Source organism: Cupressus sempervirens, chromosome 2 (genome assembly GCF_028749045.1).
Source record: "Cupressus sempervirens isolate cs-2001-9-10 chromosome 2, ASM2874904v1, whole genome shotgun sequence".
In the NCBI taxonomy this organism is placed as follows: domain Eukaryota; kingdom Viridiplantae; phylum Streptophyta; class Pinopsida; order Cupressales; family Cupressaceae; genus Cupressus; species Cupressus sempervirens.
The window spans coordinates 467,888,616-467,915,928 of NC_143119.1; the positions used below are offsets into that span (position 1 = coordinate 467,888,616).

Below are 27,313 nucleotides of genomic sequence, written 5' to 3' on the forward strand. Positions count from 1 at the left end.
ACACCAAACGGTGTCCAAAAAAGAGCAAGTGAGAAGTAGAAGAAACAAACAAAGGAATCAGCCCCGAGGCAAGGACTGGGGATCCTTCCTTGACTGAAAGAAATCTAGCACTGAAGGGTAAGGTCTAGGGCAAGTAGGGGCCCTGAACCTCCATTGAGAACTGTTGGAAGAGTGTCGCTGACGAGTAGAAACATAGCGGGGTCTCACACATCTGGAGTGGCCAATGGTGGTGGTGTTGGACAGCCACTTCAACCCCTATGCAGGAGACAAGGGCGAGAAGGCGGTGATAAGCTGATTGGAGGCCCAACTTTTCAAGAATAAGAGCTGCAAAGGTATGGTCACAGAGATAAAGTTTCAGACACTTCTAATCCGTGTAGCCAAAGAAAGCAGTTAGGGATCTACATTCTCTAAATAAGCAATAGAATCTCCCTTTGATCTCGTAGCAGATAGAGTAGCGGAAAATGAAGTGGGTCTCTATCTCAACCTCGACCAAGGTGCACAGACGACAAACCTAGTCCTCTCTATCAATATGGTGATCATTCTAGGCCCGAAGGCAGTGGGAGCCAACTCTGAAGGACCCCAAGAAAATGCATAGGGCTTGGCACTAGCGCCAAGACAAGTAATCAAGGCGAACAATAATCTCGTCCTGAATATCCAAAAAGTGCTCAGCATAAAAGGCCATCCTTGGGCATAACCCCCCATGGGGCTTGCACTAGGTCCTAGTGATGTATTGTCTGTAAATATCAAGTCTAACATATCTGTTCAACTCCACCTACGAAGGGAGGAGGTGGGGAGCGTCCAACGAGAACTAAAAGGGAGGGAGGCGATCAATGTTGATCCCAATGGAGCTCAACAAGGAAGTAGACTGGGAATAGCAACACTAGGCTTTGGAGGCGGAATCAAAATCCGCAACCGCAACAAATGAACAATAAGCCAAGTAGGAATATTTGTGTCGATCATCCTCTGAGTCCACAAAGCCATGGAGATGGTGAAGAAACCATATCAGGTCAAAGATGGCTACCGGTCTGAAGGGATGAGCCATAAACTTTAACAAAATAATGTTGTGAGGTGTAAATTGCTGAGATCTCATGATACGCCAGAGGAGCAAGGTATGAACGCACTCAATAGAGGCCTCATCAAAGTCAAGAAGAGAAGACCACCAACCACAAACCCATAGAGCATTGTCAGTATGACAAAGGAGTCCATGAGGGCCAACTTGGATGAAGTGTCCTAAAATTGGTGTCTAAATCATTGTCTCTCCAGCATGGGAAGGGAGCCCATCTCCTTACTAACCCCGGACTGGATAGTGGGCCTCAAACTATAGCGAGATCTAGAGAACTTGATCTTGAGATGTGGATAAGGATACAATCTCAATCTCCTGACCTTGAAACTATAAATGTAGATGTGAGGTCTTCAAGTTATTGAAGACCATGACCTGTGTCTTACCCAAATTCACCACAAGTTGGCATTGGTCACAAAAGGAAGCCAAGCCATCAAGAAGTCTCTTGAAACTCTCCGGGGAGGAGGCCAAAAGAATCACATCGTCAACAAAAAGAAGAATTGAGATCAAGACCTGATGCGAATAGCAACCATCATACCGGAGCGAAGAATCTCTGAGAAAAGCCTCCATCTCATAAATATAAATGCCAAACATGGTGGGGGAAAGTGGGCATCCCTACTTCACGCCAATAGTGCTCTGAATTGAAACCGAGAAGCCCTCAGGTGTCCAAAGTATGCCCACCACACTCCCATAAAACCTCATAATAGTCGTCCAAAAAATCTTTGAGATCCCAATGTCCCTATGTCTATACAAAAGGGACGAAATCAAAAGCTTTACAAAAGTCTACAAAACAGTAGTAGACTTCCATCGAGCGGTATTGAGCCTCCTCAATAATAGCTTGTAACATCAAGATATGGTCCATGGTCTGATAATATGTCTAAAAGCCAGCTTGACCTCTAACCTTGTAAGTGCTCCTGTCAAGCTCCCTAGAAAGAATAGTATTTTGTGTCGTGGGATAGAGTTTGGCAAAGGTGTGTCCAATCATGATGGTCTTGTAGTTGTCAAGGTTCAAAACTTGCTCGTTCTAATGAATCGAATAGATCACATGCCTTAACCAAGAGTTGGGAAAGCCAGTGCAAACCTATTAAAGAGCATAGGGAGAAAGAAGCCCAAAACTAAGATACCGAGCTTCAAGAGCTCAACCTGAAAAACACTCTCCATTTGTCACCCTACTACATCTCATAGATTTGATGACCTTATAAATGTTGGAAGGGGTAAAAATGTCGTAGTGATGGACAGAGGGTTGGCCAATGATGTCATACAGAGTGGAGATGTGGGAGGTGAGGGAATGGATGTCAAGGGTGGAGGGTGGGGGGACACTTAGGAAATGGACTGCGCCAAAAAGGCTTAGAGTTGTAGATGAGCGTAGCACACAAGGATCTGCACTGCAAAGCAATGAACGATCGTCTCTGACCGAAGAAAGTGGTGATAAGAGGAACACAGATGGGTAAAAGTCGAAGGGTGGGCCACATGACTGAGTGCAAGGAACAATGAAAAGATTTACAATCATCGTCAAACTATCGGTTCATAGGACAAGTATTCCGACGCTTAGAACGACGACTGGCATAGTGGACGATGGATAAGAGAGTCGACTCCCATATCGCAACAGTCAAAAGGTTGAACATGGAGCAAGCCTAGCTACAATCAAAGAAGCTATCAAGGTGAAGGAGACATCTAAGGTGGAAGGGAAATACAGTTAACATTTTAGGGACAAACTATTCTCCATAACAGAGCGTGGATACTTTGAAAAGCATGGAGTCTTTAGATGAATGTCTAAAAGAATCCTCAGATATCTAGGAAACAAATTTTGTATTCAAGTAATTGTTTAAGTTCCAGTCTATTGTAGCTTCAAAAATAGGTCAAAACTTTAGCACAATATCTCTATGTTGAAAATAGGCTATGTTCTAATTTGAATTATTCTAAATAAAACCATAATTCAATATTTCCACAACTTCAATTTTAGGTTGTAGTTGATGTTTTCGGGATGTTCTGAATTCCTTGAAATAAAATTGAAGATAGGGCTTTAAGTTTGTTGTGTCTTTGTGTAAAATCCCCACTTTCAGGTCCTCTTGTAAAGTGGATGGAATTGTTTCTCAAGGTTTGTGGTAGTCTATTCAAAAGGTGTTTTTGATAGTGGGAATGAACTCAAAGAATGTATTGGAATCGAACACTTTTTGGAGTGATTTTTGATAACTCATCACAGACTTGGTATATTTAGTAAGTTAATGTTTTTAGTGTCAGTTTCAAAATATTTGATCAGTTGGGAATCTAAGATGACTTTCTATTTTTAATAGTTGATACTTATAGAAATAGTTATTTCCAGCTGATTGTCAAAGTTTAGTCTCCCAACAGCTTCATCATGCATTATCTTCAGTTTTGGGATTCCCACACTCATTGTTCATTCGCCATACTTTCTATTTGCAGAAAGTCACAGGAGGAATGCCAACAAGGTCAGTGAATGGATTTCTATTTCTATTCAGTCCAAAGCTTTAAAATTAAAATAATGTTATTATTAAAGTTAACTATATTGTTAAACTTTAATGTTTTTTTAATAAATTCAAAGGGGATGTTATATGGACATCTAAATGAGAAGTATAAAGTGAATTCATTATTTGCACCTAGGTAGTTATAGAGTTTTAAATGATTTAATGAAGAGTTTTAAGGAGATACGTGCCAAATAGGAAGAGATGTAAGGAAAATATGAAAATTAATTCATTAAGAGACTTAATAATAATTAAAATTATATAAGGGGTCACCTTATTATTGTCACCAATTGTGAATAAATATGAGAATTAAAGAGGGGGAAATTAGATAGGTTTTCAAAAGCATCCTTGGAGAATTATAAAAGGACTTATTTGAAAAATATTTCATTTATTATATTTCTCTCTAAGAAGTTTGAGAGCTTTGATTTCAATGCAGGAAATCTGATAATGAAAACCTTTAGGAGATTCTCACTGGTTTGGGCAAAAACCCAAAATCCATCTTTTGTCTGGATTCATCCAAAATTCACCATTGTGCTCATTATCAAAATGCCAGAGATTTCAACTGGAAATCTCTTTGGAGGGTTTGATAGGAACTTGGCATTGAAGAAGAGTTGAAAATATCATTTATTTGCATGTCTACAGCTGGTAGGATTTGGAGAATAAAATAAGGGAAAATTGTGAACAAATCTTACTTGGAAAAAAGTATTTTCAAGGAATTAATTACAGATATGAATTTCAAGAGGTTGTGCCAAGGCTGAAAAACTATATTTGAAGATTATAGTGCCCTCCGATGCCATTAAGAAATTTTTGGGGTGTTTCAGACCTGCACATCTTCACAAGTCATTTTCTGCCCTTGACTACCATAAGACAAATATATCACTGCATATCTAAGTCTCCTCAATACCTACTTGTAATATCCTCCCCTGATTTGAACTTTGACTTGTAGAAATTTAACTTAAGGAATATTGTCAAACACTTTGTATGCAAACTCATAAAGCTGATTTCCTCAATAAATTGCTTTCCAATGAGTAGATTTACGAACAACTATGAAGTGACATTAAAATGCATAATACACATCATAACATTTTCACAAACACTTGGCACACATTCAACAGTATATGAAAAATCTGAAAACGCTTTCAATCTGCTGATAAAAGGGTGATTTTTAAATGTAGATGTGCACTTACAGCTGCCTTAAAGGCTGCAACAACTATCCAGACTTGTATTCAACAATTATTATGCAAAATATCAAAATTTGACAAAAGAAACCTGGAATTAGTTGCCGTAGTATTTTGCAGATGTAGTCGGCCAGCCCTCCAAACTTCTAATCAGCCGGAAAAACAAGTAAACTTGATACCAACACTGTTCACGCCGTACTGTAGCAAAATACCATTCATGCCAACTGTAGCAAAATACTGTTCATGCGGCACTATAGCAATAACTAACTTCAGATCTGCACCTCAAACCCTTGTAAATTTCTTTATGCAAGTGCCCCAAATGAAATCCAGTGTGTTTCCTGAAGTGAAAACACCCTTGATCCTCCTGACTATGTCTTCCAACAGCGAAGAGAATGCTAGCAAAGAGGGATTCCGTCCTCCAAGCCCGATAATCAGATATCCAGCAACATAACATTAATCTTCATCCAAGCATACAAAAAAAAGCTCTTCCATTTCGTTTATAGTGTTCTCACAAGAGCTCAATCCTTCGTTTTCTCAATGTGGGATAAAACATAACTCCCTTTATGTACCTTATGTCTCCAATGTGTTATAAAAATAAAGGGAACTCTTTTAATTTAAATATTTCCCACAAACTATAGTCTATGCATTAATAAAGTTAAATATTTAAATTTAACTTTATAAAATGGCTTTATCAATGCATAACAAATCTTATCAATGATAAATAAGTTTTCCTGTCGATTTTAAACAATTACCATCGACATACCATTGTGACTGAATGTCCGGCCATGTCCAAGATGACTTACTATAAATAGTAAGTATGCCCAAAGTTGCCCCAGAACCCCTCAGAAAGACCTGCAACTGAAACTGTCTAGACCAAATGGCCTCTAAGCCCCTTTAATGTCCTAGTTAGCCTACGGGACTGTGGGGAAATAGGCTAACGACAACATCATGCTATGAATGCTACAAAGGGGACATTACACTACTCTTAGGTATGTCCAATGAATTGTTGTAGTCTGGAATGAATCGTATCAGACCTGATCTGAGTTGTATTCATACCCGATATAGTACAAATAAATTCTGATTTGAGGCTGAATGTTTCATGTTCGTTTATGTTAAGTTGTGTTTATAATTTCTATATTTTATGCGAATGTTTTGGCATTGAAATCCATCAAAGTCAAACAATACAAAACCATAAAACTCAGAAAACAGAACTCAATCACTTTCATGCAAAGTGTTTCATGAAATGTCAAACCATCAAAACAAAAAAATAAGGGTGGATTGACAAGGCATTCTTACTGTTTGGAATCATTTATTTATAGCACTATTTCTTAAGCATTTATTTCTCCAGCATTTATAATGCAAAAAAAAAAAAATCTGAAAAGACAGGAAAAATGAAATAAAAACCTTGCAAAAACACAAAAAAATCAGAATTGCATCCAGAAACAAAAAAGAAATCAGAAGTTTGCAACCTCCAATAAGAGGGTGTTAAATAACAGAACTAGAACCAGCAACCTTGATAATTTGGACAGTATTCTCAACAGCCTACTAGATTATGTTGACTAATAAATTGCACAATGTCTTATCACTTTTTACTTCATGTGAGGCATATATGGACTTTGTGAACTTCAATGCACCATTAGAAGCAACTAAAAAGTTTAGGCAAGTACTATCCCATCCATTTATTCAACCATTTGATATGATGTTGCAGCCGCCTTTTCTGCACCAAGCTTTCTTTTGATTATGAACCATAAGCTATGTATATTTTGCAGCTTCTTGTAGCAATGGCCCACTCAATTCTTTGCATGTTAGAAGCTAAAAGCCATACCTACAATTGTCAATGCATTCACCAAACCTCCCCAATATCGCCCATTTGCCATAGTGATTGGAAACTTATAGTAGTAACACGAATTTGCTATTACTGTCCTAGCCTTGTGATGTGTTTTTAAAATCCAACCACTACCTTCAAGTGAAAGTTGTGTTGTTTGAACATCGTAACAAAGAAATTGGTTGTCAATAGGAAAAGAACCTTCAAGACTCTAGTCAATTGATGGTGGATGACAAATGCTTGGACCATGGCTGACAAAATAATCAGATGATGTAGAGATAGATACATTTTGACTCATTTACTTTTGCTAATGCTTCCTCTATCTTTTGTTTTTCTCTCATTTCAAACCATATGCACCAAGAACAGCTTTCATCTCTCCAACAACCTTTGAGATTGATGTAGGGCATATCTTCAGCAATCACAGAGGCTCTGGGATCACACTCTGAAGCGACCCCTTCCTTAGAGACCACACTCCAACCAGCTCATCACTTCATTCTTCATGGTGATCTCACTTTTTAGCCAATATCGAAGGACAGGATGTTAGCTTATTATTGTGTCCCTCGTAGGCTATTTATTATGGATAGAGGGACTTCACAGGAAGAGGCTCAGTTATGGGAGGGTATTGTCTTCTCCACATTTTAGCATGTTTTAGTTTGCTCTTCATTTGGCACAGATTGGACTTTGTTTGGGCTTAGTTTCACGTACTTACTATTTACGATAAGTATGATAACAATTGAGAGAGACCATTTTTGTTTTTGGAATGTGGATTACGTCGTGTGGGGAAATAATAGGTGCAAATCCTATTTCAGCAAGAACAGTGAAACCAAATGTCAAACCACTAGAATTAAAGTTAGAACCGGTTGGGGTTCTTTGAGTGGTATCAGAGCATGCATGATAAGTTTTTGATAAAATGTCAAACCACTAGTAGTGAAGTTAGTAACGGTTGGGGTTCTTACAATGGTATCAGAGCTTGCCTGATAAGTGTTTTACAAAATGTCAAACCACTAGAATTGAACTTAGAACTGGTTGGGGTTCTTATAGTTGTCAAACACTTATCATACAAGCTTTGTTACCACTGTAAGAACCCCAATTGGTTTTAGTTTCAATTTTGTCAAACACTTATCATGCAAGTTCTCATACCACTCTAAAGAACCCTTCAAGGATATAACCGTTGCTCTGATACCACTGTAAAAAACCCAACCTGTTCTAACTTCACCATTGTAATATTCTTTGCATTTCTATTTTACATTTTTAGATTTGTGTTAAATGCATTTTATCAAACAATTGGTCTGCAAAGTCTAAACAGAATTTCCTGATTTTTCTGGTGTCAAATCTTGTTATAAAACTTGAACCTTTTGCAAAGTAATTTTGTCAAACACTTGTCATTTTAGATAAAGGACATCACTTCATTATGCTGTCATAAAAATAAACATACCAACAACATATATAAAATATGAATTGTTGAACAAGACTCATAGGCATTAAACCAAACAGTTGGCATGCAAACCTTTATTAAATCAAAGTATTCACAATGCTTACAAATACCAAATTTGATATTCTTGAATTTTATTACAAAATTAGAGAGAACCTATTAATTAAACGCAGCTGATGTGTTATGCCAAAAAACTCTCCAATATATATTTCATATATGTCATGACTCTCTGTAAATATCCTCCAATCTGATAGCAAGGCTGGAAATATTGATTGGAGACACCAATCATCAAAGAATGTGCCCTAAGTTTACCAATGCTGCCTCTAATATTTAAATTGTGGCTTGTGGAAGACTTCCACTTCACCTATATGACCTATGGCCAATCTCCAAACTCAAATGTTGAACCATACATGGGTTGCAATCCGCACCAATTAAGGCTTTCTGCCCTTGCAATCAAATCTAAAACATTACAATGAAATACTTCTCACAATCTGATCCCAAATGAAGCACAATGATGGTTCTAATTTAAACTATCCTCAAGCACAATTCGCCAGATAATTTCAACAGTTCAAAGTGCAAAAGCACTAGAAAGAATTCACAATTCCTCAAGCTTGAAATCTGAAACCCTTAACTCAATTTCTTCTCCACACAAACAAAAGAAAATGAACAAGTCACGAATCAGAACTCATGTGAGTCTTTTATAACTTTTGTGGGAGAACTCACACACTTTTGAAGCCAATGTGGGATAAATAGATATACTTTTTTCTTTTAATAATTCATTTTCTCCAATACTTTAATTAGTACCATGGCTTAAGCTTCCATGAATTAATTGAATAAATATCCCCTTCAATTGATGAGTCAACCCTCAACTTAGGTGAAATTATAAAGTCAAACCATAACTGTATAATAAGGCATCGGGAAGAACAACAATAAGCATTCATTTGGGTAAAAGAAAGTTTTTTTTTTTTCCTTAAAGAGCTAAAAATGCAAGGAAAAAGTTATTAAAAAAAAACTAACTAAAAAAAGTTGCATGCAATTTCCCTAGCTTTTCAAGTTTTTTATGAATTTCAAACCAACAAATCAAAAAACAGAGACAGCGTGAAATAAACTAGTGTCTTCTGTGATCTCAAATGCTCCTCTCCTCTTCCAATATCCCTCTTCATACCTGTATTGAGAAAGTTAGTGCAAAAAAATGGAAACAATGGCTTTTTTTTGTTTTAATGTTCCCAGCCATGGCCCAGGTGTACATGGAAATCCACCTCCAAAACTCACAAGTACCATCCCAAAATTCTGAGTTTTTTTACTAAAACTCTTTCAAGTACAACCGAAACTCGGGCAGACTCAGCACGCAAGGCCATGGCAGGTTCACTGAGCCATCTTTAAAACGCGTGACTTTGTGAAGTATTGGCAAGTGCTCACAAAGTCCGCAATCGATGATCTAAAGATTGGACATGATTTTTTCACAATGCACGATCTCCTTCCAAGTATTTTCTCTTTCTCTAATTTTTCTGGAGAAAATTGTCATAGTTTTACTCTTGCAAACATTAGCTTCTCAACACATTTCAAATGTTTCCAGCTCTATTAGACTTTTATTGATAAAGGTCTTTTGTTCAATGAAGGTCCCCAAAATCTAAATTGTATGGCTTATTTTTTCAGCTTGCAAATCTTCTATTCCTCATCCATTGACAACAAAATCTTCAGACGAGTGTTCATCTTGAGGATGCACTCATTTTTCTTTTACCTGAGAAAACTTGGCCTTGTAACTATTTATCTAACAAGATATCAGACAAATCCATTTAGATCTAGAAAACTGGTTACATCTAACTCATCACATCTGAGTTATAAAGCATTTCAATCATGTATTGCAACTAATCACTTGTCATATGTACTGTTTGTAGATTTCAAGTGGGTACACAATTTTAAGATTAAGTAATGCTCATGTCAATTGCAATCATCCAAACATTATACCTTCAAATTTAGTTTCGTTTGCACCATCTGGAATATGCTGCAAATACACTGCTGAAGAAGTTTCCACCTATTACAGAAAATTTTTACAATAGAGCTCAACAAAAATTTAAAAACAATAACTAGCATAAAGAATAAAAGTACAGTACAAGAAATAAAGGAAAGTATACTACCTCATTATTTGGAAGGAAATTTCTGGGAACAAAGAAAGACGGTTTGTTCTCCTTAAGGGATTGTAACGTGTCAATCAGCATTTCTGTTGTTCTGAATGAATGTTTTACATTATAAACACGTGATGGAAACAACTGATAGTGAGGAAATGCAATAATTGATGGAGTCCAGAATCCCTGAGTGCTCGAACCAAAATATCTGCCAAGTAAATTCATTTCTGACTCACACAAATCATCACCCTCTGGATGTATTGATGTTGCGTCCCCCTTTACCTTCCTCGCCCGATGAACAAACTTTTCAATTGACATCTCAACAAAGTGCACGTCTGGGTGATAACTATGTGGAACCTACAAAAAGATTATCCATATATATCTTAATTAATGTGTTACTTCAAGCACTCTTTAAATATCTAAATGACTATTTCTCAGATAAACATATTTTCCTCAAAGATATCACTTAATCAAATATATGAATAAACTTTTAAACAGCACTAGAAATACCATACGCGGGCTGGAATGGAAATTGAAGCTATTGATGCCTCCATTGTGCATGTGTTTCCCTAATGCCTTGCCTTTAGCTTGCTTCTGCAAATACCCCTGCAATTCTGATCCTTCACTTGCTAGGATGAGTAGAAAGTTGTGTCAAAGAAAACCTCATATAGGCATATCTTGCATTACTTAATATCTTGGAAAGCATTAATCCTTACAATTTATATACAAAGTTACACATGAAATTGACAAATATCCAATACAGACACTATTTTATGTTAAGAAAGGATATCAACTCGGCCATCACGTTTCCTTCCTGTCCTTCCCATCCGTTGGATCATCCTTAATGGTGAAACATTTGCATCGAAGCATATTACAAGATCAACTTCCATTATATCCAAACCCTCTTCACCAATAGATGTTGCCACAATGGTGTTGTATCCACCTGCACGAAATTTCTGAAGAAACAAATCAAGGTATATATTCAGTAACTGTACTGCCAAATGCATGACCTTTGAATTCAACAGATGTTTTATGATTCCACCTGCAGAACATGTTGTTGAACTCTCTGACTCTGACCCTTGGAAGCTTTTCCTGACAAAAGTGCAAAATGTACTTTTTTAAATGTGCAAACAGCACCATAGAAAAATATGTATAAACTATGTTGTTAATAATTATCAAAAATATATGCAAAGTTTATTTATTAGAATAAGAATAAATGCTATTGATAAAAATAGATATTAAAAGCTATCCCAAACACACCAGAACTTTGGCCAATAAACTCCATTGCTTTTACAGTGTGCCCAAGAGTTGCCAGAGAACCCATAATATCTCTGTATCTCATCAAATAATGCCTTCTGTTAGAATTTCTAACATTCAATAAATAATTAATTTCTATAAAACAATTAATACCACAAAATAATAAAATTTAAAGACTGACGATCCCCAAAGAAGAGATCAAGTTTAAAAGTATACAGATTCATGAAGTTCAAAAAATCGTATTGCAATAAGAAAATTTACACTAATATGAAGAATGCAGTTAGATCAGTGAAAAATTAATTACCATTAATACCTTTTTTTTTAAAAGCCCATCCAGAAGGCTCTCTAAGTTGGAAATAAAATTAAACTATCAAAGAAGTTAATGGCATATATGCATTTTTGAGAATGTAATTCTTATTATTTCGGGATCTATAACGAGAATGTAACACATATAACAGAACTATCATTGACATAGCAAATCAAAACTGCCTAAAAATAGTAAACAACCAAATGCCTAACATTGCAAATAATAATAAGCTGCCAAGTACTCTCTATGAATTCCACCAACTCTATCTCAAACTTGTAACTTTAGGACCTTAGGTTATAAGAACAGTAATATGGAAAACATTTTACAAGTCCTGATACCAAAACTAACAAAACACACATTTCATGTCCCTTCATCTCAAGTCATTCAAACAATTCAATCAAGCCAAAAATGCAACTAGCATGTGTCTCCCATTATAATTTCTCAGAAATGAGATCATGTAAGGACCACCAAGCTAAAAACATATGTAATCCAAAAGATGATAAAATTGTACACAATGAAAAAATAAACAGGTTAGCGGAGTTATTAAGGAAATTCTAAAACAAATACAATGTGGTAATGTAGATCATTGGATTCATTGGAAATATTGGTCCAAACAAGCGAATTCTACACAAAGCCATTTCCCTCAAATTAACTTCTTCAAAAGGGATTTAATCAGCTCGAGAATATTTTATTTGAAAAACAAGAGGCCAATAACAAGTTATCAAGAAAACTTAGAACGGCATGCTCGATTCAAAATGAATGAAGAAAACTAGAATCAGGCTGACACTAGCTTCTAATGCCATCTGATATAATATCCCCTCCCTCAAATAAAAATCTAAATAATAAGCATTGACAAATTAAATGATTAAAATTATAAAAGATATATTGACTACCAGATAAATAATTATTAATTAATCAACTAAACATCAAATGAAAAATATTAGTAATAAATTAGTTCCAATATAATTATTAATAAATTAATAAGTAAACTCTAAATGAACAAAGCCCAAAACAATATTTTTAATAATAATAATAAAGCTTGACCCATTATTTACCAATGTGTAATATACATAATCCATGGGTATATTTTGAAATGGTCCCATGCCTAGTATGAGCCGTTGATCAGTGTATCAGTTCCTAGGATTGAATCGGTAAGGCTCAGTTGAAACCAAACAGTATGGAAAGAAGGATGTATGGCTTGAATTTGTGTCCATATGGGGTGGGGGTGTAAGGGTGAGGTTGGCATATGGAATGTTGATTGCCGTACGACAGTAGAAAATGTACGCAAAGGTGAACTCAGGCAAGTCCCAGTCCGTACGGTGGCAGGAAGTGGACTGTACGGGGTAGGAACAAACTGTACGGCTATGAGGAAGGCCGTACATTAGAGAGGATGCCATGCAGAAGGCCGTACGGTGAATTGTTGGGTGTCGTACAGTTGTGAGGAAGGTAAAATGTGACTGTACGATTAGAGGGGGATACACTGAATGGTCATATAGTGGGAAGATGGCTGTATGGAAAGTTAGAATGTCGTAAACTATTCCGGGATGATGCCAATGAAGTCGTACGGTGAGGTAATGAATTGGAATGAAGAAGTTAGAAGCCATACAGATGGAGGGGACTGTCTGGATGGAGCCAATGAGGCCATACAATGCCTACAGAGCCTAATGCAGAACAGAAATACAAGTCAATTGATATCGCTCAAGAATACAACACAATTTGCATATGCAGAGTCCACAAATTCACCAACAGGAACAGATAAGCAATTTAATCTCCAATATGCCAGATACAAATCAAGAACACAACCAAAATAGGGTGAGGGTTTATTCCCACCGAAACCGAGCAAGCCAAATAGGGAAGTTCTTTCACTTCCGAAATGGCAAACAATGTCGAACTCCGACAAGAATCTGCAGTACAGAGAAATGAAATCTAAAGCATGCGTACAAACTGACTACAAGCCGTGCTTAAATACCCATCGGGAAAAGCTTTCCGAGGGTGTACAAATTTAGCCGATGGCGACACAAACTACGGAAACTAAATAAAAATGGGTTCGAGATAAAATAAATCAATCGGCCCGTTACAAAGATTAAATGAGTACATTTACTTTATGACGGGGACATTACATATTTGAATAACCCATACACCCCGTACATTTATAAAATATGAAAAACTTAATTAATTAATTGGCCAAACATCAATAGATGTGAGTCATGTGACTATTAGGAATGATATTTATACCATGAAGCAAACATGTTGCAAGCACCAAAAAACAAAATAGGAACAAACTGAGTCCAAATTCAAATATATCGAATACAGCATAATATCCATAATGAGAAGAAGGGACAATATAAAAATATAAAATAACAAACTGCTCATAGAATGAAAAGTAATGAGATAGCATGAAAATTGCTTTTCAAATTCAAGGAAGATAAAAAGGCGATAACTATTATGAATGATTTTAATTCAAATACCATACACCATTAAAAGGTCCAAAAACATGTTACAAGCTCGAAATAATAGGGGAGGATAAAAACAGTGGAAATTGCCAATAAGATAAATTAGCATCAATAAAATATTTCCTATAATCTAAAGTAGTATTAGGGGGTCATTCATACCACCCATCTACTATAGCATTATTATTATTATATCGCAAAATAAAGGTTATTAAAGTTAAATGAAATTGGATAAAGAAATAACAAAACATATAAAACAATAAGAGTATAGAGAGTAGAAGGGAATCAATTAAAGGTATATTAATTTATTTATTAATGGGAAAAAACCTATAATATCAAAATATTTTGAAAAATATTTATAATACAATCTATTTCAAATTGCCAAATATAAATTTGAAGTGATTAAAGAGTATTATAAAATGGGGGACATTACAGTGGTATCAGCTTTAATATCCCCTCCCTCAGATAAAAATCTAAATAATAAGCATTGATAAATTAAATGATTAAAATTATAAAAGATATATTGCCTACTAGATAAATAATTATTAATTAATAAATTAAACATCAAATGAACAAATATTAGTAATAAATTAGTTCCAATATAATTATTAATAAATTAACAAGTAAACTCTAAATGAACAAAGCCCAAAACAATATTTTTAATAATAGTAAAGCTTGACCCATTATTTACCAATGTGTAATATACTTAATCCATGGGTATATTTGAATAACCCATACAACCCGTACATTTATAAAATATGAAAAACTTAATTAATTAACTGGCCAAATGTCAATAGGCATGACTATTAGGAATGATATTTATACCATGAAGCAAACATGTTGCAAGCACCAAAAAACAAAATAGGAACAAACTGAGTCCAAATTCAAATATGTCAAATAAGGCATAATATTCGTAATGAGAAGAAAGGACAATATAAAAATTTAAAATAACAAGCTGCTCATAGAATGAGAAGTAATGAGATAGCATGAAAATTGCTTTTCAAATACAAGATAAAAAGGTGATAACTATTATGGATGATTTTAATTCAAATACCATACACCATTAAAAGGTCCAAAACCATGTTACAAGCCCGAAATTATAGGGGAGGATAAAAACAGTGGAAATTGCCAATAAGATAAATCAGCATCAATAGAATATTTCATATAATCTAAAGTAGTATTAGGGGTCATTCCTACCACCCATTTACTATAGTAGTATTATTATTCTATTGCAAAATAAAGGGTATTAAAGTTAAAATAAATTGGATAAAGAAATATCAAAACATATAAAACAATAAGAGTATAGAGAGTAGATGGGAATCAATTAAAGGTATATTAATTTATTTTTTAATGGGAAAAAAACTATAATATCAAAATATTATTAAAAAATATTTATAATATAACCTATTTCAAATTGCCAAATATAAATTCAAAAAGATTAAAGAGCATTATAAAAAGGGGGACATTACATCTAAGCCATTATAGGTACAAAGAACTAAACCACTCAGAGAAACATTTTCAGTGGCTATCCTTTTGTCCAACATCATTGGCATCCTATAGATGAAAGCTAAATTATCATTCCTCATACAGGTGTGGGTATGAATAATGGGTATGTGAGTATTGGAAAAAAAAAACTCCATGGGTACAAAAAAGAGTTTGGATACTCAATAATTTGCAAAAGTGAAAATAAAACAAAATGTCAATACACAACGAAAATTACACTCAATATTTAATAATCGTCATAGTGTTTTTCATCCAAAGCATCAAAGTTGACATTTGGTTATGTAATACTCCCTATTTATGTCTAGACTAGTGTGCTTTTGACAATGTGTCAAGTTGTTTAATTTAGTTCAAATAAATCATGTAAGTCATTCTAATATATGGTCAATATGTACATATATCTATTCATATGACTGATCATGGTCAAAACATAATTAATTGAAATAATACATGAGAGACGGTTAATATCAATAGTTATTCAATTATTGTTCACATATTAATAACGTTGTACCAATTATATGTTCTTCCTCTTCTTCATAGCTTTTCTAAAATGTGTGAAGTAGGAGCCAAGTAGTTAATGGTAATAAAACTGCTTGCTAGGCCTTTCCTCTTGGGATTATTCTTATGATACTCCTAATCTATTTAATTATACTATAAGATATCCTTACTAATAAATGGTTATCATTATTAAGGTTGATTGATGATTACCTTAGCTACCGGTTCGAGTTCAATTTCAAAATACAGGTTTGAAGAACCAATTCATTAGTACGACAAATTTTTGGAAAAGGTTTTGGGTTTGTTCGTACAAAAACAATGTAAAAATTACATATATACATATTTATGAAGCCTAGAAGCATAAGACAAATTAGAATGTCAAAAGCCAACATATGAGTGTTAAAAGCCAACCTATTTGCACACCACAAATGAGTGTTAGAAGCCAACATAAACCATTTACATTCACTTTTTAGGGTTGTGGAACTCAAAAAACTATAGAATGTGTTCAAAAAGATAAACACTATCCATGGGGCGAAATTTGCTCAGGTTCGTTTGAAATAAAATATGGGTGACACAAATTTGTCGAGGTTCGATCTGGATTGATGCTAGTTTGAAACATGTCCCTAGAAATTGAACCCTGCTCATATTTTTGTAGCATTGGACCCAAACCACGAACCCGTTCGAACCAATACGTGGTCTAGATGGCAAAGTAGCAAACCCAAGTATATAAGATAATTACTATCAGTGGACTCTTAAGGCATTATTATCTAAACTATTTTAATTGAATGATAATTAATTAAAATGTTTGAGTAGAAATTAAATAATATTTAATTTTGGGATCTAATAGTTGTAACCATTGATATTCTTGAAGTGATTACCTTATAGTGGACAAGTTAGCTATTCATGGAATATACTAATCATTATTACCAAATTTGTCAGAGTGCATGGCTTTGCATGAGAATATTTCTTTTCCTTTCTCATTACTTTGGTTATGTTTGTAATGTCCCCAATTTTTTATGTAATAATTTAATTTAATTAATTAATTAACTAGTCCCAGAATTTAAATAATATAATAAACGGACTTTTAATTAATTAATTTGGGCCCAAGTTATTTAATGTTTGTATTTAGGGGTTCCAATTGATTTAGTATATTTCGGACCTATTTTTGTTTAACTGTTCCGTAGGTGTTGGCCGTCGGCTATTTTTGTAAACCCTCGAGATGTTTATCCGAAGGGTATTTAAGCACGACTTATAGGTAGTCGTAGGTATGCTTTTGGATTTATTTTCTATGTACTGCGAATTCCTGTTGGGATTCTCTATTGTTCGCCATTTCGGAAGTGAAAGATCTTCCTATTTGGCTTAGTTGCGGTTTTAGTGGGAATCAACCCTCACCCTATTTTGCCTGTGTATCACTTGGCTCAGATCTGGCAAATTGGAGTGCCATTATTGTTTGCAAATATTTACATCTATATCAATCGGTAATTCTTATTCTATACGTGTACTGGTTTTATTGATATCTCTGGCAAAGGCGATCACTTGTATTCTATTGTGTACGGCTTAACTTGGGATCTAGCAAATCGGAGCAACATCTTTCGACACATATTAATTAAAGGATTGCTTGTGTTCAAGTTTTCTATTATCATGTCTAAATCTATTTACGCAGGAATAAGTTTGCATCCTCTGTGTGGCGCAGTCAAGTAATCGTGTGGCGTTTCGATATTTCCATACGGCCTCCTCATCACCCGTACGACATTCATTCCGACCCTCTCCCACACACCACCGTACTTCCCCTCTCATCCACCGTATGGTCACTAGTTTCAAACCGTACAACCTCTTGACATACTGTACGTCTTTATTACTATTGTACAGCCACTCAGTCTTTTAGGCCACGCAGAACAGGAAAGTGACCGCATAGCACGGGAGCATCTCTGAAACCGTTCGAGAAAGTGGCCGCGCAGTACGGGCAGTAGCCACGCAACACAGGCAATAGTCACGCAGCACGGGTAGCGGTCGCGCAGGACGAGAAAGTGACCGCGCAGCACGAGAGCATCTCTGGAACCGTTCGGTAAAGTGGTCGTGCAACACGAGTAGTTGTCGCGCAGCACGGACAGTAGTCACGCAACACAGGTAGTGGTCGCGCAGCACGAGTAGAAGTCACACAGCATGGGAGCATATTCGAAACCGTTCGGGAAAGTGGCCGCGCAACATGGGCAGTGGCCGCACAACACAGGCAATAGTCGCGCAGCATGGGTAGTAGTCGCGTAGCACGGGAAAGTGATTGCGTAGCACAAGAGCATCTCCAAAACTGTTCAAGAACATTACAATGTTACCTCTTCGGCATTTCGTCAAATGCAGAAAAGCAATTGAAGGTGTATTTCATAAATAGAGGTTCTTAGCACTCTCATTCTACCAATTTAGAGTCTTTTCCATTAATGAGATAAAAGAATAGTAATCAACTCAACAGGGTTTGCTAGTCTTTTATTAAGCCACTGATATGGGACGTCTTTTGCCTTTCCTGATGTTTCACTTGATTGTTCAATCTAAAGCATTTTAATTAGGAGGCTACTATCTGCAAATGCGGATCAATCCAAATTCCTCATGCACATTGTTTCAGAATCTCGATATTTTAGTTGAGTCATCTCCCTATGGTGTTACCCTTGTCAAGTACTTTAGTGACTTCAGAAGCTATACTCCATGCCCCATCTACTTGAACCATTTGTGAAGTGAACTGGAAGGAACGGGTGGAGAAATTGGATTGCTCGACATTAATAGAGGGACTGCAAACATGCATGGGGAATATTGGGAGGTAACATGTTGTAGACTACGACATAGATGTGACATGAGGAGCAAAGGAGGATAATTAATAAAGAATCGGCATGGTGATTTGAGAGACTCTTTCCTTTAGGAATTGCAACCTCTCATTAGAGATTAGTGCAACCAAATATCAATGCACATGTAAAAACCCATTTATATGTCAATACAGTGATACTTTTGCTTAATTCAATATCTCCTCGGGGATACCCATGCTATTCTCTGAAGCTTTCTGTTTATATCTCCTATTCTTCATTTTAAGTTGTCTGAATTCTTCCTCCTTGCAGATCTGACTGTAGTTTTGTTTACCATTCCCCTCCTGTTGTTGCATGCCTCTTTCTTATGATGCTAACTTAGAATTTAGGCATATCATTTCCACCAAAAAATTTGATGTTTTGGACTAGCATATACCCTGTCATTAGTCATTAAACACTGCTTTTACCATTTGATTAACCATTTCTATTTTGTTCCTTGACCTCATTTTGGTTTTGTCAGCATTCATCCTTGCATGGCTTTGTTCTTCCTTAAAGTTGTTATTTACACTGCTCTGTTTAGTGCATTTTTCTTGGTAACCGATTAGTCTCATCCATGTTTTGACAATTATCATAAGTTTTGTTTTAAGGCGGAAGTTCCTACAGTTCAAAATAATTCTGATGTATCTAGTTTGTTAGACTTCCCTTGGACTAAGCATTATGCTCTTTTGGTTAGGGATAATGTTTTAACAAGTTAAGTATCCTAAAGGAATAGATTCTTTTAAGATTTTAAATCATCCACTACTTAGTTGAGATCCTTAGATTGTTCCTTTTAAAAGAAACGGACCAGATCTTCTAAAGGAAACGGTAGAATAAATTAGCTTTGTTTACATTTCAAAAAGGAAAAAAAAAAGTTTAGGGTAATTAATCTTATATATCTTTAGTTTTAATTTATAGATTAATAGGATAGTAATATTTATTATATTGATTAAGAAGTATATTTATTTAGATAAGAATTGTAATTGTTAGACATAAAACAAGTTAGAAAAGTTTATTATTATTATATTTATTATTGTATGATATTAATTTCATTAGATAGAATTTAATATTACAATTATTATTTCTATCGTTGCAAATAATTATACGTATTTGTTCAATAAAGATTTAATTATAATTGTTGTGTAAGATGGTTAGTATTTATGTCCATTAAAATTTGTTAATTGATTCTTGAATAGATATCCTTTGGTCATCTTAGAAATACAATAACTAACATATCTTTTAGATATCCTTGATTAATTAGTTAATGCATTCTATATATTAGATATATATTTGTTGGTAATTTAGTTTCTAAATACTATTAGAGGAAATTAATTAGTAGCATTATTAATACTCTTTACTATTTGTTGCTGAATTCATAGATATGTTAGTTTGTCTATATAACTAGAAAAATGTAAACTAGAGCTTATCTCTATTATAAAATTAGGAACACCATTTTGTTAATTATTAACAAAAGATTAGGTAGAAAATACATAGTTGATAGTTGTTAATCATGGCTGTGCCCTTTCAAGCATTTCTAGGTCACTTTCAATTTAATTAGGGCCGATTTGTCTTATAACATCTAGATGTATTGGTTTTTAGTTAGCAAATTAAATGCCTATCATAAATAGGAGTTTTTGATAAATGATAATATAATTATGTTGGACTACTAGTTAGAATTATTAATTCATATCAACTTTATTATAATATTAGTATAAGTCTCTAATATGACCTTATTTAGGAACATAACTATGTTTCTAGATATGTTTGTAATTATAATCATATTATGTCATGATTGTGTGCTCTCTAAGGTTGTCCTCATGTTGTGACTATTAGAAAGTGCTTTTGAGGGTCCTGGTTTTTGCTTGTCACAATTTAGATAGGAAATAAAAGATATTGATGTGGTTATGGCTGTTTTAGGATGCTCTATGAGGGTGTCCTCGTGAATTAGTGATTATAATAAACAATTTGCCCCAAGTTGAGATTATAATATCTTAAAGAATATACAATCAAAATTTTAAAAACTAACAAATAATAATAAAATATAACTATAACAACCTATTCTAGATTGTCGAGCTTGTCCATTCGGTGAAATGGTGGGGCTTCTTGCCTGCAGAGCCTACAACCAAGGTTCAAGTCCCCAAAGGGCCATTCTCTACTATGGATCTTAATTGAGAATGTTTTCCATTGACCCTTGGTGAAATAGTGGGGCTTCTTGCCTGTAGTGCTTACAACCAAGGGTTAATAAATTTTATCTCAGAAAGGAAAAACAACGAAAATGGAGAGCGGAGCAGGGAGAAGCGGTAATTTGAACAGGGCTTTAGGCAGGAACTTGGAGATCACGAGCATCGGGGACCATCTTGCTGGTGCAGAGCAGGGAAAGGTGGGGCAAGATGCTGATGCATCCAAGGACGAGGACCCACGGACACTACAACCGCATCCAGGCGAGAAGATTCTTCCTCCCCCTCTGGCTGGAGGGTCTTTTGAGGCCAGGGGTCAATGGTCCAATCATTTCAGGGTCAAACCAACAAGTAAGTCAACCTTTCCTAAAATTAGTGATAAATATGATAAGGAGAAGGGCATTTTCGCTCTGGAAGTCCCCAGAGAAATCATAGCTCATAATATCCTCAATACAACGTCTACTCTGGTGGGCAAATTCATCAGTCCACGGCCCAACATTGACCTAGTGAGGGTCTTCACAAGGAACAAATGGGAGCTGAAGGGGCATGTTGAGGTGACTGCTATGGCCAAAGGGTTCGTGTCATTTGAATTCTCTTGCTCGGAGGACTATGCTAAAATCATGTGTGTGGGAAACTGGTCTCTAGGGAGATCTACTTTGATCCTGCAGAAATGGACCTCTAATCTGGATCTAAACAATGACTTTTTTCCCAGGCCCTGGTTTGGATCAGATTGCCTGAACTTCCTCTTCAATATTGGCACAAGGATGTTTTCGATGGTATTGCGCAATCTTTTGGAGAACTCCTTTCCATTGATCCTGTCACAGCAGCTAAGAAGACGCTTACTTATGCAAGGATTTGTGTTGGCGTAACGGAAGGCTAGGACATGCCCCAAGTCATTGAACTTCAGTCCCGTTTGGGAAGTAGATTCCAACAGATCTACTATGAAAGTGTCCCTTTTGTGTGTTTCCACTGCAAAAAGGCAAGCCACAAAGCAGGCACCTGCCCGTTATTCAAAGGCAAAGGTAAGGAGGAGAAGGGCCAAAACAAAGCCAACAAGAATACTGCCAATGCTCCAAAAAAGGAATGGAAGAAGAAAGATACTTTAGACAAGAAAGCAGGGGAGTTAGTGGGGAAGCTAATACTAATTTGGTAACAGATCCTCAAGCTGAGGTCTTAGCCACCCAAAAGGTGGGTGCTGACTTAGATAAAGATACAAAGGAAAAACCTATTGGCACGGATTGCCTCCCTCACATGAAGGCAACTACTGTCATACTAGAAGAGGATGGTAACGGGGTGATCCAAGGGCCTCAGAAGATACAAGAGGTCATGATTTCTACCGTTTCGGAACCTGAGTTATCCTTTGTCCCGAACTCTCTAGAGGAGCCTACGGCTACTGATCCTCCTCTTTCCCAAGAATCCAACACAAGCCCGATCAATAGGGTAACCCCTAAGACTATGAACAGAATCATTGAGCAACTCTCAGCCACCTCACCGGGACATCTGGCTAGACTAGAGGCTTTCTTTGATGATTGCAAGGATGTTGATGAAGCTCCCTGGTCTTTGGTCAGATATAGAAAGAAGAAGAACAGTCGTGATCCTTCTCCTGCTTCTCCATCTACAACAAGGAACAGAGTAAAAGCTTATCTTGGCCTTATCTCCAATCAATCGGGCAGGAAAAGCAAGAACCAACTAAGAAAGGAGGAAACGAGAAGAAATTTAATGGATGGAACGCAGTGTACCATCCAGGAATCTTGTTCATCAGTCAAAGCATGAAGATCCTATCTTGGAACATCCGTGGTCTCAATGGTGGCCACAAACAGGTGATTGTAAGGAATATGATCAGGGACCAAAGGCCTGATGTCTTCTTAGTTCAAGAAACTAAAATGAGAAAGAAAAGTTTGGGGAACATTAAATTTAGCAACATCATGAGCCATGTTGTTTCTGACTTAGAGGGTGCGTCGGGGGGCATGCTGATTTTATACAATAACAAGCATTTAAAATTTGAACCAGAATATAATGAAGGTAACATTCTCTTTTGTAGAGTCTATCATATGCATTCTAATGAAAGCTGGTTTTTGCTGAATCTTTATGCTCCTAACAACAAAAGAGAAAGAAAGAATTATTGGTCTAAAGTTGGAGAGCTGGTGCAGTCCAGTAAATTAAGGAAGGGCATAATAATGGGAGATTTCAATACTCCACTAGTGGATGAGGAGAAGATGGGAGGCTTGGCACTGGATTGGGAGAGTAAGCAGGAGCTCTCCAATTTTATCAATGGTTTGGCATTTTTCGATTTGCATCTCCTGGGAGGTGTTTTTACCTGGTCTAACAAAAGAGTTGGTCAGGAGTGTATTCAGGTCAGGTTGGACAGAGCCTTAATATCTCCTAATTGGTTGCAATCTTTCTCGTGTAAGCTATCTCTGCTTCCTAGAGTTGGCTCTGATCACTCACCTATTTCCCTTTCGGTTGTTCCTATTGAACCAAGAAGGAACTTCCCTTTTAGGTTTGAAAAAAATGTGGACTTCCCACCCAGAGCTTCTAGATAAAGTGAAATTATGGTGGGGGATTGAGATGGAAGGAACTGCTATGTTTAGAGTTACTTGGAAATTGAGCAATGTGAAGAGGATGATTAAAGTCTGGAACAAGACGAACTTTGGTCACATCTTTCATGATAAGGAGAATCTATCAGATAAACTTACTTCAATTCAAGACAATATCCAACAGGAAGGCTACAATGAGATTAATAGGGAGGTTGAGCTGACTATTCTTTTAGACTTGCACAATATCATCAATAAGGAGGAAAAATTTTGGAGACAAATATCAAGGATAAACTGGCTCAAAGATGGAGATCAGAACACTAAGTTTTTTCACCTCTCCACTCTTAAGCATAGAGCTAATAATAGAATCTTTGGAATCAAGAGGGGGCAGGTTTTGCTGACCAAAGAAAATCATATCAATGCTGAGGCAGTGTCTTTCTTCTCTTTTCTTCTGTCTTGGGACCCCTTGTTATCAAGGGTGGATCAAGAGGACATTGTTTCTTGTATCCCTCAGATGATCCAACCCCAGCACAACAAAATGCTTTGGGCTATTCCTAATGCGTTGGAAGTTAAAGAAGCTCTTTTCTTGGCTTAGTCCTTCAGGCCTTTGGTTTTGATCAAAAAGTTTGTAAGATTATCTCTCAACTTGTTTCTACCTCCTCTCTTGCTGTTTTTGTCAATGGAGCTCCCTCAAATTTCTTTAAACCTTCTAGAGGTCTTAGACAGGGGAAACCCCTCTCGCCTATTCTTTTCATTATTTTGGCTAAACGTATTGGTAGGCTTATTGAGCGCAAAAAGAAAGATGGAAATCTCAAGGGGATCAAGCCTCCATCAAAATGTGAGCCTTTCTCCCACCAGCAATTTGTGGATGACACAATAATGGGGGGGAGGCCTCTGTTAGGGAAGCTAAGGCTATTAAGGAGATCCTTCATATATACACTAGAGGGTCTGGTCAGCTGATCAATTGGGAAAAGAGCTCGATTTTCTTTGTTAACACCCCTGAAGTCCGATAGAGAAAAATTGCTAGGATCCTTGGCTGCAGAGTGGGAAAGTTTCCCTTTACCTATCTTGGACTCCCTTTTGAATCTTCTCTACCAGACTCCTTCTGCAATGGGATTTTGGACAGATTCAGTAAAAAGTTGGTTGGATGGAAAGGTGCTTCACTCAGCCAGGCAATCAAATTTCAATTGGTCAAATCAACTCTACAGAACTTGCCTATGTATGCTTTGAGCTTGTATGGAATTCCTGAGAGATTTCCAGAGAAGATGGAAAAAATTCAGAGAGACTTTCTATGGACTGGTCCTAAAGGGAGAAAAAGGTATCCTCTGGTTGCTTGGGAGAATGTGTGTCTTCCAAAGAGGTATGGCGACCTTGGCATAAGAAAGTTAACCCATCTCAATAAGGCTCTGTTGGCGAAGCAAATAAGACGTATCTTCAACAACACTGCTGAATGGAGGGATATCCTGGTTAATAAATATATCAGAAGGCTTTCTCTTCATTTTATTTTAAACAATGACGATATTCCAAAATGGTTGGTTATTTGGAATGGTATCCTGATGGCTAAGGACCTCGCAAGGGCCAAGGTTTCTTGGAAACTCGGAAATGGAGACGAAATTCAGTTCTAGTTTGATAGTAACAATCCTGCATATGAAGTTCGGGTGAATGAATGTACGCGACAATTTGGGTTTAAAGTTAGCAATTATACGAATGGCCAGAGATGGAGAGATCTTTCCCCCATATCTGAAGATCTGAATCTGATTATGATTATATTGAACTCTACAGTTCTCAGTAATAAGAGAGATGAAATGATTTGGGGGGATGATCCTAACGGAAGTTATTTTGTTGCTTCAGGCTATAACTCTCTTTGGTGTATGAGGGAGAAACCCACTTGGGCGAATGCCTGGCTTCTTGGCCTCATTCCCAAGATCAACATCTTTTATTGCCTGTGCCTTCAAAATAAAATCCTCACTCAAGATAATCTTAAAAAGAGAGGACATGTAATGCCTAATAGATGTCCTCTTTGTAAAAACCAGCTGGAGTCGGGAAACCATCTTTTCATTCATTGTGTTTACTCTAGGGAGGTTTGGGAGTTCCTAACCCAAGATTTTGAGATTAGCTTGTGCATGCCAAATAATCTTCTGGATTTCTTCAGTCAATGGAAAAGTCTATTTAAATCTTCTGTTTTGCAAGAATTAAGCACTTGGATTTTCCCTCACTTTTGTTGGAGTATCTGGAAGGAAAAGAGCAACAAAATTTTTAGGAATAGAGAGGAACCAGCTCTTGTTCTTGGGAGGAAGATTAATAAAAACATTAAGGAAAACTATCAAGTGAAGAAGGGGGGAGATTTTGAAGTTGGTGGTAGCAAGATAGATGAGGAAAAAGATAGGAAGCTAAAAAGACAAGAAGCCAAATGGCTTCTTCCCCCGGAGGGATGGCACAAAGCCAATTTCGACAATGCCTCAAAAGGAAATCTAGGTCCCTCGAGAAGTGGTGGAATAATAAGAAATAATTTTTGTGAGGGAGTCGTAGCTTTTTCTCTTCTGTTGGGAATCCAAACTCATCATTTTGCGGAAGCCAAAGCAGCGTGCCAAGTGGTTAATCTGGCTTTTGAAGTTGGAATAACTAAGCTTTGGTTAGAAGGGGATTCCAATAACATAATTAATTGTATTAATGGAAAATCTCATCCTTCTTGGTCGATTGCCAATCTAATTGAAGAGACACGTGACACCCTTGCTAAATTTGAGACTGTCCACATCACACATCCATTCAAAGAAGCAAATCTAGTTGCGGATTGGTTTGCCAATAAAGGTGTGGGATCTGACAAGTTGATTACATGGCAATAGAGAATAGATATTACGGCAGAAGCCAAGACCCTTATCGACCTGGAAAAAATCCAAGGGTGTATGGTGGAGATCTAATGGCAATAATGAATATTAAAGGTATATGGGATATGAGTATGAGTCATAAAGGCCTTTTTGGTTTACGCAAGCACTTGAGGCTTTCCTTGTCTTTTCGACACGTTTTGTGGGTCGAAATTGTCATTTATTGCTTGTGTTTTAGTAAGGGGAATTATCTTGGTGCGTATCAGAGAAACAATGCCAAAATTTTGTCTGCAAAGGATTTGCAGAGCCTAGAATTTATGAGAATTGTTGGAGCAAATACTGAAGAGATGGTGGGAGAACGCTGCAGAAAGGAGCCGGTGGGGGATCTAGAGAAATGGAGGGAAAAGGGAAAAGTTTGGAAAAATTTGAAAAAGGGAGGGGTCGCTAGTTACATTGCCAAACTTCATGGTTTCGATCCTGAGGTCACCAACAGTATGGTGAATTCGTGGAAAGACGGCAAGGTGAAAGTGAATGGTCTCTTTTTTTATCACTGAGGAGGTTGTCGCTACGGTCACAGAGATTCCTCTGGAGGGCTTCAAGTTTTACAAGGATAAAAAACTCTCTACCAATGCTGTGAAGTATTTTGTGAAGAGCACCGAAGAAATGAATGAACTGATTAAGAGTGAAACATTTTATGTGACAGAATCCATCAAAAAGATTTGGAGGTATGTGTTGCGTGCTATCATTGAGTATATAACTCTAGACCCTAGGTTTGATCGAGTAAGAACCCATCATTTTGTTCTTCTTAATCATTTCCGCCATAATAAGAAAATTTCTTTCCCTTA

General features: G+C 36.4%; 1 protein-coding gene across 1 annotated transcript in view; it reads right to left on the reverse strand.

The window, feature by feature from the left end:
• FANCM (DEAD/DEAH box RNA helicase family protein) overlaps positions 1-27,313 on the reverse strand; it is a 250,892-nt gene that overhangs the window by 27,272 nt on the left and 196,307 nt on the right. Inside the window, exons 16-21 of the mRNA XM_089814251.1 lie at positions 11,365-11,435; positions 11,147-11,196; positions 10,895-11,060; positions 10,615-10,742; positions 10,117-10,461; positions 9,947-10,013 (exon numbers count right to left, since the gene is read on the reverse strand). Of these exons, the coding sequence (XP_089670377.1) occupies positions 9,947-10,013; positions 10,117-10,461; positions 10,615-10,742; positions 10,895-11,060; positions 11,147-11,196; positions 11,365-11,435 (827 nt within the window). The remainder of the gene's footprint in view (positions 1-9,946; positions 10,014-10,116; positions 10,462-10,614; positions 10,743-10,894; positions 11,061-11,146; positions 11,197-11,364; positions 11,436-27,313) is intronic.